The sequence below is a fragment of the Eptatretus burgeri genome, chromosome 8, assembly GCF_056783735.1.
Source record: "Eptatretus burgeri isolate ZD-2024b chromosome 8, Ebu_testis_v1, whole genome shotgun sequence".
Classification (NCBI taxonomy): Eukaryota; Metazoa; Chordata; class Myxini; order Myxiniformes; family Myxinidae; genus Eptatretus; species Eptatretus burgeri.
The window spans coordinates 44905586-44925585 of record NC_140968.1 but is presented as its reverse complement, the minus strand read 5'-3'; the positions used below and the strand labels follow the sequence as shown (position 1 = coordinate 44925585).

Sequence of the window (20000 nt, the reverse complement as noted above, 5' to 3'; positions counted from 1 at the left end):
CCCAAGCACAAGACCAGTGCCAGAGATGCAACGACTGCCAAGAGGCAGAAGAAAGTGATGAGTCTGAGCCACAAATTGGAGCTGCTGGACCAACTTTCGAGAGGAGGGAGTGCAGCCTCTGGACAGACTGTATGGAGTAGACCAGTGATCTTCAATTTCTTTTAAGGGGGTGGGGGCACTTTTGCTGATAAGACGTCAGTGTGAGAGCCGCCACACCGACTGCAGGACTCTGTAATGGCTGCTATTAGGCCCCGCCTCCACATACTCTTCTTCGTTGTGGTTAACTGCGTTGCAAGCATAAATGTTTGAAGATTGCAACCATATCCTGATGTAGTTATGTTACTTTTATGCTTCAGGCTGGAACACTTATTTGAAACCATGAGGTTGATTTGATAGCATTTATGGCAGATTATGATGGAGTGTTTTCACATTTGTGTATTATCGGACGCACGTCAGGGGCAAAACTTTAGGCCGCAAGTGGCTCGTGGGTCATGCAATAAAGAATGGGAGAAGACAAATCCACCTTTTGCTACATATGGAAGAAGAACAAGAAGGCGATCCGAGAAAGTGTTGTGGCTAGCACTGTGCTGAGCATCATAGTGGTCACCCAGGTCTGGGACGTCCACATACAAAGTATGCAGAAGGCTCTCAATGTATGGATGGAGGACAACTTGCAGAAGAACATGTCTTTAAATGAACCTCTCATTCACGCAAAGGTGATACGTATGTACGGATATCTAGCTCGCATGGCTGGTGCGAGCATGAGTGATGTGGGTGCGGCTATGAGTGATGCACTGAGTGATTTGGATATGAGTGGCTCCAGTCCATTATGAGTGAGCAGGGGATGATTTGGCCGCTTCAAGAAGTGCTACGGTGTCCGCAACATTAAACTCTCAGGCGTGTTTTTGCAAAAAAAAAAAAACTTTTGCACATCATCATTGCTTTGTCAAACCAATGAGCATTATTATTGAAAAAAAGAAACTACTATTTTTGCCAAACAATTTTCCACATAGCCAAACGTGTGCAAAACGTATATTGATGGCCAATTTTGAGTGATTGCCTGACCTTTGATCCCAGTTGTTTAATTATTTGTCTGATTCTGTGAATTGAATTTATAATGCACAAATTATTTTGGAAACTTTTTTCCTCCTTCAGGGGGTTCTGATTCTCCTTGTGCACAACTTCAAGATTCAAGGGAGAGCAGCCTGGAAAGCAAAGATGACAGCAGTAACTTAAGGGATATAGGTAAATTATATACTTTTGGTTCTTATTATGGCAAACATTTTCTGGAAAATTAAAATGTGATTTTTATTTTATCAGGATTTGAAGTTGCATTTTTCTGTGAACTATTTTGTGGTGTTGATTGTCTGTTGAGTGGCTGCTTGGACAAATGATTTGCAACATCCCCCGTATGGAGCTCTTTTAAAGGTGAGCTCAGATGGTGGATCGGATTGAGCAGAAACCCATTCTCTTCATCTCCAAAGTGCTTTAATTTGGAGTCTAATTGCACTATTGGCTGGCAGGATTGCCTAGAGGTATGCTCACTTGCCTCTAAGCTGACTAACCTGGGTTTTAATCTTGGTCCCTTTACAAACTGTCATCTTGGTGTTTCTCAGGCAGGGTAATTCAGAGGTGTGTGCCATCCTTCGGATAGATGTTAAACTGGATGTCCTGTCTGCCAGCATTAGTCAGGGTTCCCACATTCCTTGAAATTCCTGGAAAAATTAAAAAGCATTTTCCAGTATTGGAGAGTCCCAGAAAACTTGTCCAAGTCCTTGAAACTCCTGGAAAATCAACAAAATTGCACAAATATAAATAATCTGTCAGGGCTCCAGTCAGAATTGTGAATTCCACCGGTATTCCAAATTTTAACCTCCCCCAAGGATTTACCATTAAAGCCCCAGCGAAATGGTTTCTCAATCCGGTCATTCCAGACCATGGAACCACGAAGCTACTGTATTACTAATCATCTGTGTATGGCGTTAATTTATCTGGTAAATTATTCTTAAGTTAATCCCCTGTAATGTTCTTCTATTCTACCTGCTCCTAATTTTGTGTTATTGGCCTCTGGTGTTTATTCATTCAGATCAAAAATATTTCAGGACCCCTACTGGGAATTTATACTGTTTCGACTTTACACATATGAGGCGCCGCGAGGAGGAGTGATGTAAGGGACATATCAGCCATTTTGGAGTTAATGCCATACACCACTATTTTAACCCTTACCCTATCATCTGAGCCTATCATCATCATATCATTAAAAAAATGTCGCTTACATCACTCTCCCTCGCGGAGGCCTCATATCTATGTATAATTCGTGTGTGTGTGTGTGTGTGTGTGTGTGTGTGTGTGTGTGTGTGTGTGTGTGTGTGTGTGTGTGTGTGTGTGTGTGTGTGTGTGTGTGTGTGTGTGTCCGTCCGTCCGTCCGTCCGTCCGTCCGTCCGTCCGTCCGCTGTTTCTCGACAACCACTGGTCCGATCTAATTGAAACTTGCCAGGTATATTGCTGGGGACCTGAGTATGTGCCTTTTCAAGGTTTGATATTAATCGGACAAGTGCTTCCCAAGTTATGGCCATTTATTTACCAACCAATGACAGGACACGTTGCTGCATAGGCATGGCCGATGGGGAAGAGATCCTCAGCCGCATTTCCCATTACGGGTTACAACGTACGGACTTCCGGATAGTGATGAATTACTGTATTCTAATAATTTCTCCATTTCTTATGTGCATTTATAGATAAACACAATGCCCCAATCCAGTCGTCGTTTATGAGAGCAAAGGAACGGCCAGTGTGTTTGTTTGAATTATAAATATTAAATTTTTTTTTCTCTTTTCCTTGCGATGACATTGCGAAAAGGCAAAATACGTTGGCGCTAATTGAATAATTGGCTATTAAAACTAAATTGCGAATAATATAATCGTTCGGCCACGCACGTACGGGCACGCGAGAGCGAAGGAACGGCCTGTGTGGTTGTTGTTTCTGACTCGCGGTTTGAAAGTTTTTTTTTTGGTTTGCATGTACGGCCACGCATGTACGGGAACGCACGTACGGGCACGCGAGAGCGAAGGAATGGCCTGTGTGGTTGTTTCTGGCACACGGTTTGAAAATTATTATTATTATTTTTATTTTGTTGCATGCACGGGCACGTACTAGTAATTGTAAATGAGTGGTGCGGTGCAGGTGGTAACTGAGACATGCAGCACATACAGGATCATCATAAATTCCTTTGTTTTCAGTTACTACTGCCCTTTTGAGTTATTTTTAACCATGGCTCACAACAAGAAAACTGTTGCTTGTGGTTAACCAAGTGCAAAAAAGTCGAGAAAAGTGATGTCTGACACAGAAAATGGGGTTTTTGGATACGCTTGTGTAGACAAGAGTAAGCAGTGTCACTGGGCAGACATGGCATCTAACAAATCCAGGATCCACCAAGTAAAAGAATGTACAGAACATCTAAGGTATAGTGAATGCTCTGGTTTTGCACTGTAAGGTTGAATACAGTAAACCACTCCAGTGCATGACGCATGAATTATATGACACATGAATTATACAGTGCCTTCAGATAGTATTCACACTCCTCAACTTTTTCACATTTTGTTGTGTTACAGCTTGAATTTGAAATGGATGTAATTCAATTTTTTATCACTGATCTTCACAAAATACTGCATAATGACAAAGTGAAAACATGTTTTTAGAAATTTTTACAAACTATATAAAAATGAAAATCTGAGATGTCTTGCATCAATAAGTATTCAACCCCCTGAGTCAGTACTTTGTCGAAGCGCCTTTGGCAGCGATTACAGCTTCAAGTCTTCTTGACTATGTCTATCAGCTTTGCGCATCTGGATTTGGGGATTTTCTCCCATTCTTTCTTGCAGATTTGCTCAAGCTCTGGCAAGTTGGAAAGGGCGTGTCAGTGAACAGCAATCTTCAAGTCTTTCCACAGATTTTCAATGGGATTCTTGTCTGGGCTTTGGCTGAGCCACTCAAAGATTTCCACGTTCTTGTTCTGAAGCCATTCCAGTGTTTCTTTGGCTGTATGCTTGGGGTCATTGTCCTGTGGGAATGTAAATCTTCACTGCAGTCTAAGGTCTCTTGCACGCTGAAGCAGGTTATCCTCAAGGATTTGCCTGTATTTGGCTCCATTCATTGTTACCTCTATCTTTACAAGTCTCCCAGTCCCTGCTGCTGAAAAGCATCACCCTAGCATGATGCTGCCATCACCTTGCTTCATGGTAGGGATGGTGTTAGATGGGTGATGAGCTGTGCTTGGTTTTGGCCAGATGTATTGCATTGCATTCAGGCCAAAGAGTTCAATTTTCATCTTATCAAACCACAGAATATTTTTCCTCATGCTCTCAGAGTCTTTCACGTGTCTTTTTGCAAACTCCTGCATGCTGTCATGTGCCTTTTTCTCAGGAGAGGCTTCTGTCTGGCCACTCTCCCATAAAGCCAAGATTTGTGAAGTTCTGCAGAGATTGTTGTCCTTCCAGAAGGTTCTCCGACATCAGCCAAGGAACTCTGTAGTTCTGTCAGAGTGGTCATTGGGTTCTTGGTCACCTCCCTGACCATGGTCCTTCTTACCCAGTTGCTCAGTTTTGTCAGACGGCCAGCTCTCGGAAGAGTCTGGGTAGTTCCATATTCTTCCTATCTCCGAAATATATAGCTCACTGTGCTCTTGGGAACTTTAATCACTCTAGAAATTGTTTTATACCGTTCTCCAGATCTATGCATTCTCACAATTCTATCTCGGAGTTCAATGGAGAGTTCCTTGGACTTCATGGTCGATTTTCTGCTCTGCCGTACACTGTCAACTGTGGGACCTTAAATAGAAAGGTGTATTTCTTTCTAAATCATGTCCAATCAATTGAATTGGCCACAGGTGGACTCCAGTCAAGTTGTGGAGACATCTCATGGATGATCAAAGGAAATTGGATGCACCTAAGCTCAATTTGGAGTGTCATAGCAAAGGGGTTGAATACTTATTGACACAACGTATTTAAGCTATTCATATTTAATTAATGTGTGGAGAGTAAAACATGGGCTTGCTGTTGTCTGCCCCCCTCCCCCACCCATGTAAAACAAGGGTTTACTGTTGTCCAAAAATCCACCTAATATGTGAAGGGCATAATTTGACTTCAATTTTTTATGAACATGAGGTTAATCATTAATTGCAGTTCACTTCATGTGACAGAAGTTGGTGATTAAGGCTGCAAAATATACAATTTTGGTTCTATGGTCTAACACACTAAACAAGAATGGCACTCGGCAAAGTGCATACCTCCGCAAGGCTGAACAGTTTACGTTTGGTGTCCCACTGATAGGCCAGATCTGGATCCGGACCTGAACCTAAATTGAATCAGCTTGTTCTTCTCACCTTCCTAACTCATCCACCAATGTCCGTCCGAATCCATCCACAACTTTTTCAGATATCATGCGATGTATGGTTTTTAGCTCTCTCAATGGTGAAATAATCACTTTAAATTTAATTTTTTTTAATCATATTCAGTTCTTCACCAACATTAACATGGAGTAGTCCTTGTCATATCGCCAACCTGTCCACCAAATTTTGTCCAAATCCGTCCACAACTGTTTGAGATATCATGTTCATAGACAGACAAACAGACAGAAAGGCAGACCCCGAGCCTAAATATGTCTGAGGGGCGGAGCACTCCACCCCTCTGGAGCGCCCCGCCCCAAGCAGAATCTGCCCTGCCCCCCTTTTAAAATGTCTCTCAATAAAAAGGATGCCAATCGCTTCCATCTCACATGCAAAAGTCACCTTCAGTATTTCTCAGGATTCAAAGTGATTTTGTTGTCAAAATTATTCACCATTCTCTTTGGAAAGCATCATTCATGCTATATATATATATATATATATATATATATATATCTTCTTCTTCTTTCGGCTGCTCCCGTTAGGGGTCGCCACAGCGGATCATCCGTATGATCCGCATAGTGATTTGGCACATGTTTTACGCCGGATGCCCTTCCTGACGCAACCCTGGTCGCCTCTTATGACACAGGGATATGGTACACCTATTTTTTTAACCGGGGTATACACCGACCCAGTATACTGGTACTCACTTCGCCGACCTCGGAGGGATGACAGGCTGAGTCAACCTCCTGGTGTATTAATTCAGTGGCTCAACAGGGCTTGAACTCAGGACCTCTTGGATCCCAAGCCGCTGCTCTAACCACTGCGCCAACACCAGGATATATATATATATATATATATATATATATATATATATATATATATATATATATATATATATATATATATATATATATATATATATATATATATATATATATATACATACATATATATATATATATATATATATATACATACATATATATATATATATATATATATATATATATATATATATATAAATATATATATATATATATATATATATATATATATATATATATATATATATATATATATTTGCAGATTCGCGCCTGCCGGCGTGCTGACGGCCACGTAACTCGAATCGCGGCACGTCGCCCACCGGACGGACAATCCAGTCGTGACCCTCTCGGACCAACGCCGGGAACCAGTCACGGGTGGACCTTTCGGTCTCACCGCGATCGAGCCAATCAGCCCCCGCGTGGGATAGGGTTGCTCGCCAAATTCGACCTACCTAAGTACCCACACGGAGGGTAGACCGGGCGATCGCACCTCGCCGCAGGTCGACTTCGGACACGGGCCACTTAAGCGACCCGTTCCGTACTATCGGGATCACCGAGCGGTGTTATTCGTCGGCCTCGACGGTTCGATTAATTATCGGGCGTCTTAGCCCACGACCAACCCTTTACGTGAAGCAAGATGGGGATTCAATGAAAGAAATGACGAAGCGAAGCGGGAAAACAGTTCAACAATAAGCACATTTATTTCGCGATGAACGGAAAGCACACATATACAATTCCACCAAAAGCACATGTAAAAGAAGAAGACAAAAAGCAAATGCAACAATGCAGATCTATCCGACTACCGGCACACTCGGCAACACTTATACAATTTTACTTCACAGACGGCGCCGACAACACACATTCCCAAAGCAAAAGAAAAGAGAACCACCCTCCAGGATGAGGGGGGTAGGCGGGCCTGGGGCCGAGACCGTGTCGGGCCTACCCGTCTGATGATGAGACGCGGAGCGGTGGTGGTGCCTCAACTCCGCGGGCCTCGCGGACAGTGTCTGGTAGGGGGTGGGAAGGGGGCCCCCTTTGTCGCACTATCTCAGCGCGGGGGGAAACAGGAGGGGGTTGCTGATGCTCGGGGAAAGGAGGATTTCACAAAATCTCGGGTCCCGCGACGAGCGTCTCCACCACGACCTCGGTCGCGCCGCCGCCCTCTCTCTCCGCAGTTCCCCGAATCCGACGCGATCACCCCCTCGTCCGCCTTCGCCGCCGCCGCCTCTCCACAGCTCCGTCCTCTTCACTCCGACTCCGCGAACTGCCAACTGCGAACTGCCAACTGCCAACTGCCAACTGCCAACTGCCCTCCTCTGACGAACGCAGTCGTTTTTATAAGCCCCGTGGCTTCGCTCTTTCATCTTTGACCCTCTGCCTCCGACCTTTCACCTCGCTCCCCATTGGCCCGAGGAAAAGTGGGCGTGAATGCTTTTTGATCCATGAATTTGCATATAGCGACCGCCCTCCAACGCCCTGGAGGCGGGGCCAAATCGCCCCTCGCTCACCGATTGGACGGAACAAAAGTGGGCGTGAGTCGTTTTTGATCCGTTTTTCTCGGAAAGTCCGCGATGCTTTTGAACACGCTCCTCGGTGCGCGCCCCGCACGAGTCCAGCATCGGTGCCCACGAGTGGCGCGAGATGACGGTGATGCGATGGTGGCGAGTTGTGACGGTAAAGGTCGTGGCGGTTGTGGTGAAGCGGCGTTGTGGTTGGTGGTTGTTGTTGTGATGGCTGTTGAGACGTGGTTGGTGGTGGTAATAATGGCGGTTGGTCCAAAATAAAGATAGTAAAAGAAAAACGGCTATCCTGAAGAGTCGCAGCCCTCATGAATGACATTTATTCCCTCTAGACAACGGGTTTGGGCCTAACTACACATATACTTACCGAGATATCTCACCTAAGGGACCTGAATGGTGGTTTGCGAATTTGGTCAACCACAACAATATATATATATATATATATATATATATATCTATATATATATATATATATATTGATATATATTGATATATATATATATATAGATATATATTGATATATATATATATATATATATATATTGATATATATTGATATATATATATATATATATATATATATATATATATATATTGATATATATATATATATTGATATATATATTGATATATATTGATATACATATATATATATATATATATATATATATTGATATATATTGATATATATATATATTGATATATATATATATTGATATATATTGATATATATATATATATATATATATATATATATATATATATATATATATATATATATATATATTGATATATATATATATATTGATATATATATATTGATATATATATATATATTGATATATATTGATATATATATATATATATATATATATATATATATATATATATATATATATATATATATTGATATATATATTGAACAAGAAGCCATGTACGCCCCTCTTTCCCTGCCAATTCACAGAACTACAACTGCATATTCCAAGTTCCACCCCTCTCCCCCAGAGTGGCTTAAACTTGTTTTACCAAAATTTCCATGATTTCTCATCTTTTAGGATTCGGATCTTGACCAAAACTAAAAGTAATAGCACACTTCTCTACGTGCCCATGAATATCTGACAAAATTTGAAGTGAATCTATGAAGAATTGCTTCAGAAATCGCGTATCAAAAAGATGTTGTTCAAAAATTACATAACACTTTTTGCAGCGATCACTTTCCCAGCAGTGAGTATTTGGTAATGAATGAATGAATGAATGAATTAATATTTATTTCAAATAAACTTCCATCATGGCCAGTGGCCGAATTAAGGTAAGCTTTACAATCATTAATGTTACGAATAAAACGTAGAAATAGAAAAATAACACAAAAATGACATTACAACCAAGGAAACGGATAAATTGCATCTTGATTTAAAGAGATACATCACATCAGAGTTTGAAAATTAAGTCATTTGAGTCTTTTGTAACATGTTCAACGTAGAGGAAAGAAGGGTGCAGAGCTCTTGACACCAATGAAACTGGGTTGGACCTATTCGTTACCACTCGGAGTGTGACGGCTCACTATCGGTGAAGGAGGCGGAAGGTAGCGGCTATACAGCACCATCTTGATGACATAGCACAAAATTCAGAGCGCAGGTTGTACAACAGCATTGAATTGCTCGCCATGCATCTGTTTGATAGGTTTTCATTCCTGCGATACCGAGAGAATGACTGAAAGGATTTGAATCAAAAGTATGTACTATGATGGACAGATGAAATGATCATATTGTTCCCCTTTTGTGCAAAATGTGCCCATTTTCACCACACACACACACACCCTGCCACTTTTGCTTCAAGCTTGGGGTCTGCAGAAGGGGTATGAATATGTCACAATCACAAAGAGTATCACGTAATGTAGTAACGTAGATCTCCATTCAGAGAATACCAGCATAACAATCTGTTGGTCGACTAAAAGTCTTGCAGGGTGAACCACGAGGAGGTTGGTTGTCATGTCATCTCATGTTATAAAGCAAGTAAAAACTTGTAATGTTAATCACTGATTCATTCTTTCCCACAACACTGCTCAATATTTTTTACCTCTGTGAGTACCACACAACAAAGTTAGATGTGGAAATATTTGAGTTTGGTCAGTTATTAGTCATTTTAGGTCTACTAATTACTACACTTGTTTCTCATTATGAGTTGCTTGTTTTTTTCACCCATTATAGACTGAAGAAGTGTTATCTTTAAACCAAAAACTTTTTTTTTTTGGCAGCATTGGAAGGACGCCATCCTGTGGACGTTCAAAGTTTGGAGAAACCTGCCGTCTTCATGGCTCACCATAATCCTGCAGTATGCATGATCCGGCCAACAGCACAGGTCGTCCCAATGCAGACATCGATGCGCAAAGGTCATCCATGTTTCTCTTCTGGGTCACCCGCCACATGCGTTCCATTCCACCGACACAAGGACATTGGTACCAGCACTCTTTCAACATCTGACATGGACTCTGTGAACCGAATTTCGGCAACGATGGATGGCAGACCACAGTTACAAGATTACAATGCATCTTCGAGGCGCTTTGTGACCTGTGCGCCAAATCATTCAGCTTCCCCAGCTGTCCGTTCCATTCTCGTTGGTCACGGTTTTGCAATGCGTGGTCCGAGAGCACCAAGCGCTGCTTTTTCTTCAGCATCGAGCCAAGATAATAATGATGCAATGAGACTTTTATCACAGCACCCACTCAATGTCAATCAAATTGGCACACTTCATTCTCAGTCTCCTGTTGATAATGCTACTCCTGTAAACGGCATCAAAGAGACCCCAAGAGGCAATTCTCAGCCTGAGGGCCAAGAGCAAACACTCATTTTTGGCTCTGAGGCTGAGGGAGTTGGAACAAAACCCACCCCAAAACCACAAGAACTACCAGCACCTGGTGCTCCTGCTGGTATCCCCGCAGTATGTACTGCAGGCCGTGGTGTTTTTGCCATCCCCCGGCAAGTTGCACAAGCCACTACATCAGCGATTTTTAGCTATGGTGGGCCTTCTCTTCGCAATGGTGGGTGTGACATTGAAAACGCAGCCAAACACAGTCCATCATCTTGCATTGCTGCTTGTGGACCACCTACTCGAGCAACATGCAGGCCAGCGGGCTGTAGCGAGTGCACGTCGTGTGGCTGTGATGGGGGCTGTGGAGACAGCAATGGCAAAAGTGCTCCGTGCAGAGGCCAGACATTGGGTTATCAGTATCTCCAACCATTTCCCACTCCCTTCATTGGTTTCCCTATTTTTTCCCTGGGTAGTACTGTCTTTTTCCAACAGCAGCAGCAGCAGCAGCAACAGCAGCAACAACAACAACAACCACCACCACCGCCGCAACAGCAGCCACATGCAGTGCCATCAACTGTGGCAGTTTCAACTCCCACTGCAGCCTTTTATTTTCCTGCCCCCGTCACATCACCATTTGCCGGAGGTCTTCCAAATGATCATGGTCTTTCAGCCGCAGTGACGTCTCCACAGCAGTATCCCCGCAATGCTGCTGAGGCATATTACCATGTTCCTCTGCAGCAGTCATACCCAGTTCAGGCAGCAACCCCAGCTGTGCACTATCAGTACACCCTTCCAACACTAGCCAGCACCACTGGGGTGCTTCGGCGAGGCACTGTACAAGGCCTGTCATGCTACAACTGTGGTAGCAGTGGGCACCGAGCTAGTGATTGCAAGCAACCTACCATGGACTGCAATCAAAGTAAGTTTCCTTCCCTTGATAATTTGTGTTTTTCCACACATAATCTCCATTTGTCAACATTGCTATATCCTTTGTACATCGACAAAATGATAGAAGATTGCTCTGCAGAAATTTGGCATTTACTCTGTACCCCTTGTTGTGGATAAGAGTGCAGAATGCGCCACTGAGATAAAAGTTCACTCTGCAATGTATTGCTTGGGCTCTTATACAGAGCAGTAATTCCCTTCGGAATTAATGGTGTGTCATGAACGTTGTATTTGAAACGAATGAATAACATGACTGAGTAAAGGTATCCCATAGGCAGGAAAGAAAGGGATGGAATTGACAAAAAACAAATGTTGGAATGGAAATAGAGGGAGAGGGCTGTTCAATAGGTGTCAGGACAGAAAATCGAGTGGGTGAGAATTTCAGATTTTTTTTCCAACATTTGCTGAATTTGGATTGCAGTGTTTTTCCACCCTTGTGCTTTGTCTCTAAATGAATGAAAGGTTCACAAAAATGAAGCTTAAGGGGAGGTTGGAGAGTCAATATACTGCTAACCGGGTGGCAGAGAAGTGGTGTACATCGACAGATGAACAAACGTCAGTGTAGTGGGGCAGATAACAGCAATTTTTGAGAGGAATCGTGCAAATGATGATACAAGCATCAAATTTGGCACATTTGTTCTCCAGGGGATTCTAATCAAATCTGCCTGATTGGCCATTTGAAAATCGAAATTTTGAAGAATTTGAAAAAAAAAAAACTTCAAAAAAGTCAAGATCACGAATCGATGTTGGATGCTGGCTGAGATTGGTGACTGTTTCAGAAACATCATCAAAGACGTTCCAAGTCTGCCATGCAGTTTTCTTCCCTTTACCGCGGAAGGCAGACACGACGTCACATCCAGCGAACGCATGGAAGTATGGGATCCTTCCAGCTTTCTCAGGCCCTATTGCAGAAACTACCTCATGGACTGGAATCCATCGTGCCTTGGCTCCTTGGCCAAAGGCAATCCAACATGTTCTCAAGACCTAGTTCCTGTAAGGATGGCAGTACAGATATTGCTATGACTCGTACGTCCGTGTCATTAGCCTTAATGATAATGGACTTGCTACCATCCGTCGTTGCATCCCTGGCGTGTACAAATATTCGAGTGTCAGCTTCTTCATGACATGGAGACACAGCATCCAGTGACTTCCTTGTGTTACTAATGGCATCTTCTCCTTTTGTGACAATGACTGTGCTTGTCGTCTGTGCTTCACACATCTTTTCCGCAAGGAAGTGAAACAGCTCAGTCTTGTTGCTGTCATCTCGAAGAAAGCTTCTCCAGTTACTTGGGGTCTTACTGGTTCCTGTCACTCTTCTTCAAATTCCTTGCCCCCTTTTCGACTTTGCCTCGGACTTCAGACTTGACTTCTTGTACACATCAAACACTACGTCCACCCTCTAGTACCTCGCACCATAGGATTCCACCTTTGGGATGATGTCTTCTTTAGCATAGTCATCAAATATCTTTGAAGTGCGTGGAGGTAGGGCATTGATAAGTGTTGAGCCATCAATGATGACTGCATCTCCCCTTGGTTCTCTGTCTGGGATGTTCACTTGCGCTTCAAGAATTTCAGCCAGCTGTGACTTCAAAATTTTTTGGTTTTTGATTCATTATCTTGCCAAAACGAAGTTTTGCAAGATATGTTAGTTATCTTGTATGTTTTTTTTTTGTTTTTGTTAAATTTTTTTTTTTAATTTTTGTCTGTAATCACGTATAAAAAATTCTGCAGAGCACAGTTATCATCGGAAATTTTTGTAACTTCGCATATCAGAGGCCTATAGAGGTCCCTTTCAGTGCACAAAATTTTGAAGGTCAAGGTCAAAGGTCAAGGTCACTTTGGCGCAAATCAGGGAATCGACGAAACCCTTATTTTTTGAGTAATTTTGATCGGATCGTCTTCAAACTTCATGGGAATATAGTTCATGGTCTGGCACTCAGCTGATTAATTTTTGATGGCGGTTGGCCTTGACCTTCATGGTTAGCGCCTCAGGTCAAACATATTTGACCCCAAGGTCAAATTTTCAAGTTTTAGGAACCATATCGTGTCGTACCTCAAATTGAACACCTCGATGAGTGCTTTCTAGATATGTCAAGCTTGAGACATTATGACGTCATTTGGTGACATTATGAGGAAAAAGCATATTTTTCATGGTTACTCTGTAGAACGATTCTCATCGGAATCTCTCGTAGGCAGATATTCCTCAAGGAGTCGCTCCTGGTGGATAGCAGCTCTGTTCACCTCAGTGTGACCTTAAAGAAGTCACACGTGGTCACCTTTTGGCAAGATACGGGTCACCCTGCGAGTGACGTTGGTTTATTATTATTTTTTTTCAAAATTTGGATTTTCAAATGGCCAATCGGGCAGATTTGATCAGAAAGCCCTGCAGAACAGAAATGCCAAATTTGTTGCTTGTATCATAATTTGCACGATTTTTCTACTATCTATTACACTAGTGAGACGAATATAGGTTAGATGTAGGAATGGGAATTCTGAGATGAAAATGAAGATAAGTTGTCACCTTGATGGGACAAAGCAAGATTGGTCTGTCGCTGGGAGGCCGTGTGAAAGGTAGTTAAATAAATAAATACACAGGGTGAAAAATGTTAAGAGTTGATCAGAAAGCATTGTCTCGGTAAGTTGATTGGTAGGTGAATACTTGTGACATGCTTGAACTGATGAGAGTTGGATAGATTAGGTCAGGTGGTCCAGGGCAATTTGGAAAGCTTGAGTTGGAATATCAAGGTCTTATTTTCTTTTCTAACTGACTTTTTTCACATTCTTTGAAGTCTTCTTTATATCATTGCAGGTACTTTTAGGTTCAAGTATGCACCTCAAATGGAGGCTGCAGAGCCTGTGGAATGAGCAACGTATTTAACTGTTGGGACAGAAGAGGAGACGGTGCAAAGATGCCCGCCTGAAACTGTATTCGGTACCCATGGGATCTTGGAGCCATTGAGATTCGTTTGTTTTTCACACAAGGTCTTGAAGAGATCCACTTTGTTTTTTGATTCATGGAGGAGTGAAATCCAAACGAGTCTTGCAGTGTAATCAAGAGAGATCCCTAGGTCTGTCGTCGAAGAACGTTTTGGTCCAACTGTTGATAAAATGTTTAACATGAACACGAATGTAATGATATAACACCAGACAGCTTTCAAGACTTTATTGGCCCTTTTGGGGTTATTTTTATGCAACACTAAGTCTGCCGCGTGTGTATCGTAACAGCATATTTCTGTACAAGTTTTAACTTCCTGTAGTTTCAACGAGTGGTGGCACCATCCTGTTTCAAATGGTGTGCAGCTCGAGATATTGTTGCACCAACATGGCTTTGCGGAAGCAATATTAAGGACTTTTGAAACTTTTTTTTCTTTCTGATTATACAGCAACGGCAATATTCAATTTTGAATCTTAACTTCTTTATAACTTTTTAAAGCATCTCGATACCTGTTTGCCAATTTGCGGTGCATTATAGAGCCTGTGCTTGGTTTCTAAAATTGTACTTTGGTCTAATTGACAGTCCGAGGGAACGTATTTAATTTCGTCGTGAATATGGCTTATTCCTTTCCTTATCCTTTTGCAAGAAAGCAATCAATGCCTTGCTTATCAGAAGCCAAACCTTGTAAAGGCAATGCGGGTATCATCTGTATCGTATTTTGGCTGTGGAGGCAGAAGGGGGAGGCTTTTGTTGAATTTTTTTTTTTAATGCATCATAATTTTTTAATTTTTTTTCTTATGTAGGGAGGCTCAATCAGATAGGTTTGCATTGAAAAGCAATTCCACTATTTGATAAAGATGCACACATGTAACTTGCAAGCGACGTAGTCCTTGTACATATCGATTCTTTTGAAGGGTATCATAGTCCATCATCACCTGCTACCTGTTAAAAAAAATCTTTTTTTTTTAAATAAGTCATCTACACCTGTGCAATTTTTCTTTTTTCTTTTCTTCGGTGAGTTTATAAATGCTTAAACTGAATCAGAAGCACTTACATATACGAATATCCTATGCATCTGGTTACTTTTCCACCGTTTTGAAATGCTAAACACTATTAGAACAGCCTTATATTGAACATGAAGATGACGTGAACTTAATGTCGAGTTAAGTCGAATGAAGTATGAGAAAACAGTAATGGCAAATTTGTTTGCACTTTTGATGGCTTTGTTTTTGCAAGGTTTGCACTCGCCTTTCACAAGCCATCCAGCAATGATTTACGAATGGTTTTACAACTGCACAACTCAAGTTATTGGATTAACTTTAAATGTTGAGAGAGGTATATTCATGCTATCAAAGTTTTTTTTTTTTTTTTTTTTTTTCCCCGCAAGTTTTTCTGAAGTGTTTTGGACACGGGTTAGTGTGTGTTCCCACCCACCTTACAATCCACATGATATTTGCCTCAACCACTTAGCAGGCATTATATTTTTAATCTTCCATCAGTGACCTGTTGTGTGCAAAGGAATAGGACATTCAGCAATGACAAACTAGTTTCCATTTTCCATGAAAGGTTTGAAAAACTGATATATTGATGCAGAATATGACAAACCCATCTGTACAAAGCTGTAGATTGCAACTCTAATTTGCTGAAATTAATTTTTCTAATCTAGACTTTTCATCCAGTAAACATTGCTGTTTGTCAGCTTTGCTTTCCCAAGAGCAATTGTTACAACTTTATATTTTTCAGAAATGTTTCAGGTTTACATTAACAATGCTTTAAATAATGGGGAGGTTTTATGTTTATTTTAAAAATATATTTGATTGTACATCACAAATCCAATTTTATCGGATGCAAATAAGGATATCGATTTGTTCTTCCATCATTTTGTAAGGGAGTGCATAACTAACATTCCACGATGCTCTTTTTAAATGCTGTCACGCCTGTTTTGTGGCGTCGGATTGACAGTCCTGGATTGCAGTGCATTGTGCAAGGAACGACCAGTGGTTGGTCATCAGCCAAGATGTATTAACTTCAAGTTAGTTAGAATTGCAGTACCGACTTTACGAAGTCTGGGTGTGTTTTATGCGATACTTTTTGCAGCTTACGAATGCTCTTCTTTCATGCCACCAAACTTGCATTGTATTTTTGAATGTTTGTACAAAAATTAAATGTATTTTTCTCAAACTCGTGCTGTTTGCTAAACACCTGAATACACCACCCACAATGTAAATATTTTTTAACTTCTATTTAACCTAACCACAATTCAATGGTAAGAGCAAGTAGTGTAACATGAGAGACAGAGACAGAGACACAGACAGAGACACAGACAGAGACACAGACAGAGACACAGACAGAGACACAGACAGAGACACAGACAGAGACACAGACAGAGACACAGACACAGACACAGACACAGACAGAGACACAGACAGAGACACAGACAGAGACAGAGACAGAGACAGAGACAGAGACACAGACAGAGACACAGACACAGACAGAGACACAGACAGAGACACAGACAGAGACACAGACAGAGACAGAGACAGAGACACAGACAGAGACACAGACAGAGACAGAGACACAGACACAGACAGAGACACAGACAGAGACACAGACAGAGACACAGACAGAGACAGAGACAGAGACACAGACAGAGACACAGACAGAGACACAGACAGAGACACAGACAGAGACACAGACAGAGACACAGACAGAGACACAGACAGAGACACAGACAGAGACACAGACAGAGACACAGACAGAGACACAGACAGAGACACAGACAGAGACACAGACAGAGACACAGACAGAGACACAGACAGAGACACAGACAGAGACACAGACAGAGACACAGACAGACACACAGACAGAGACACAGACAGAGACACAGACAGAGACACAGACAGAGACACAGACAGAGACACAGACAGAGACACAGACAGAGACACAGACAGAGACACAGACAGAGACACAGACAGAGACACAGACAGAGACACAGACAGAGACACAGACAGAGACACAGACAGAGACACAGACAGAGACACAGACAGAGACACAGACAGAGACACAGACAGAGACACAGACAGAGACACAGACAGAGACACAGACAGAGACACAGACAGAGACACAGACAGAGACACAGACAGAGACACAGACAGAGACACAGACAGAGACACAGACAGAGACACAGACAGAGACACAGACAGAGACACAGACAGAGACACAGGCACCAAAGCTTACCTTGCCGTGTTTAACCCCTTGGGGATCTTTGACTGGTCAAGTAGTCTAGAAGCCAAAATCTGTAGCTAGCCTAGAAAATAGGTTCGCTGCTGATTTCATGTTAGAATGGTGCAACTGGTGTTTTTGAAGAGTCTAGGCATGACCAAGTCTAGTTCTACTTGTTGCCAAGTCTGCATCTGAAAATTATGGCCACCATGACAGTAATCAAAATGGCCGCCATCAGATTTAGTCTTTTTCTTACTGCAAATTGTACTAGCCAGAAATTTGTCATGATTGTGAAATACTATGTAATCTGACACGAGGAACACTATTTTGTGCTTTATTTTTGTACTGGATCACAACTTTTCACATAATTGACAACTTAAAGACGAAATTGAAAATGCACATACGAGCAACAAATGTGAAAAAGAAAATGTTTAGCACTATTGATGGAGATGGGTTTACAGTCAGTCAAAGGTTATTTCAACAGCTGTCAGATTCTTTCCAACACAAAATTACGTTGCTTTGCAGAAGAGAAAAGTGTTGTGAGAACACCCAAGTACAATTTTCAGAGCTATTGATCGGCTTGTACACTGAACGGGTTCCTACAAAGGGCTTTGTATCCACATGCTTTCGTGCAAGGCAGTCCATTCCGTGTACATTTGCACCGTCGAGTTGAGCATGACCCACGGCATTTGCATCTCGTCAGTTCTACACAGTAAGCAGTAATAGGCTGTGCAGTCATGAGTCGCGGCTGAAATGTCTCGTTGCCATCTTTGACGACCTATTCCCACCCACAGTTCTCAGGTGCAGGTAGATGTGGTTCAGATTCCAAGGCTCTTCTCCACACAAAAGTCTGGTAGTGCGCTCGCTTGATGTGTAGAATCAGAGCATCGCGAGTTGGAGGCAGATTCTCAATAGCTTTGGTCAGACTGAGAAACAGATCACATCTTACTCGCTGAATTGAGTTATCTTGGCCATGAGGGTCATAAAGCCTGCAGACAAATGACTCAGCATCTGCAATCACACTCTCATCAGGAATTTCCTCTTTGCCTAGGTTATTCAACAGGTGGGAGTTGTTTTGAAAGACAGCCCATGCAGAGCGCTTCGCAATTCCAGCAAACTGGCTTGTGCTGTCTGAACCTGTCACTGCATGAAATGCCAGAAGTGACTCCCTCTGCGAATCTGGGATATTGATGGAGTCAATGGGAATGTAGTGTTGCTTTTTGGGTGTCCCTGCATTCATCCAGAGAAAGGGACTGAGATGCGGCTGATAGGCAAGAAGGAGAATGAGGACATCAGTGTCCTGAAGCCACATGAATAATGTCTTGGCAGATGCTCAGAACTTTGTTCTTGGTATCTGTCTCATCCGCTTCTTCATTGTCCATCTTGTCAGTGCTGTCACCACCACAAAGAAGCTTTACAAGCATGTACAGGGTTTCAGGTACAATTCGCTCTGCATTTTCTGTGTTCAGTCCACCGATAATGCTATGCCCTGGAGAGTGTTTTACGTCACTGTAAATCTTTATGCCCACTCTGAAGATCCAGCTAAGGATTTCGTTCTCATGATGAGGCAGACTGCACTGGGCCAATTCATCTTCTTCAGAACTTTCACCTTCTTCAGATAAATCATTCACGGCGGTTCTCATGGCAAACTTAGTCACAGTTGAGGACGCAACTATGAGGGGTTTTGTGACATCCAATGGCTGCACGAATGTCACCTTGTCACTACCAAAGTGAACCTCCACTTTCTTCTTGAAATTGTAGCTTTTGTAGGCTCCAGCCTCAATTCCAAAATCATTCAATAACAGCATGCTGTAGTGTTCCCAGATGTTTTTCAGGGTAAACACATGTCCCTTCTGCAGCTCTTTCTCAAGCTGGTTCATCACATTTCTGAAACAGATGCTTTCAGGAGACTGGTTTTTCTCTCCACTCTCCTTTTTATACTTTCTGCGAAAAGAAACATAACACTTGAGGTGATATTTACCTTCAGCTGCCATCAAGTCTGAAACACCTGCAAACCTGTGACGCATGGTGGGGTCAAATTGGGCCAAACTAAGCATCCTGGATGATGTGTGATCAAATTCAACATTTGTCAGGACACCAGCTTTTCCAGGAATGTCAGTCTGGCAGAAAGCGCATTTTGACCAATCCATAGCGCTGTGCGCGGATCTTAGTGACTTTGGGACATGGTATTTCTCTGAGGAACCTGATGTTGTGGGTATCTCTTCTGCGTAAGTCACAGATTGTGGCTGAATCCTTGACTTCAGTCTGTCTTTTTTGTGCGTGAGTAAAGTCACTATAGCAGAATTTGTGCCATTGAATCTTTTCGACGTGCTCCGGTACAGAATATTTTCTGATTCTTGAGA

At 42.2% G+C, this 20000-nt stretch overlaps 1 protein-coding gene across 6 annotated transcripts in view; it reads left to right on the top strand.

Moving 5' to 3' along the window:
- ZCCHC14 (zinc finger CCHC-type containing 14) overlaps positions 1-16596 on the top strand; it is a 121193-nt gene extending 104597 nt beyond the window's left edge. For 4 of the 6 annotated variants that reach the window (XM_085891816.1, XM_085891817.1, XM_085891814.1 and 1 more), the window contains 3 exons: positions 1156-1245; positions 9982-11454; positions 14270-16596. In XM_085891816.1, coding sequence (XP_085747942.1) covers positions 1156-1245; positions 9982-11454; positions 14270-14358 — 1652 coding nt within the window. In that variant the 3' untranslated portion in view covers positions 14359-16596. The remainder of the gene's footprint in view (positions 1-1155; positions 1246-9981; positions 11455-14269) is intronic. The other 2 variants (XM_085891815.1, XM_085891818.1) reach the window with 2 other exon arrangements.
- Positions 16597-20000: the final 3404 nt, after the last annotated feature.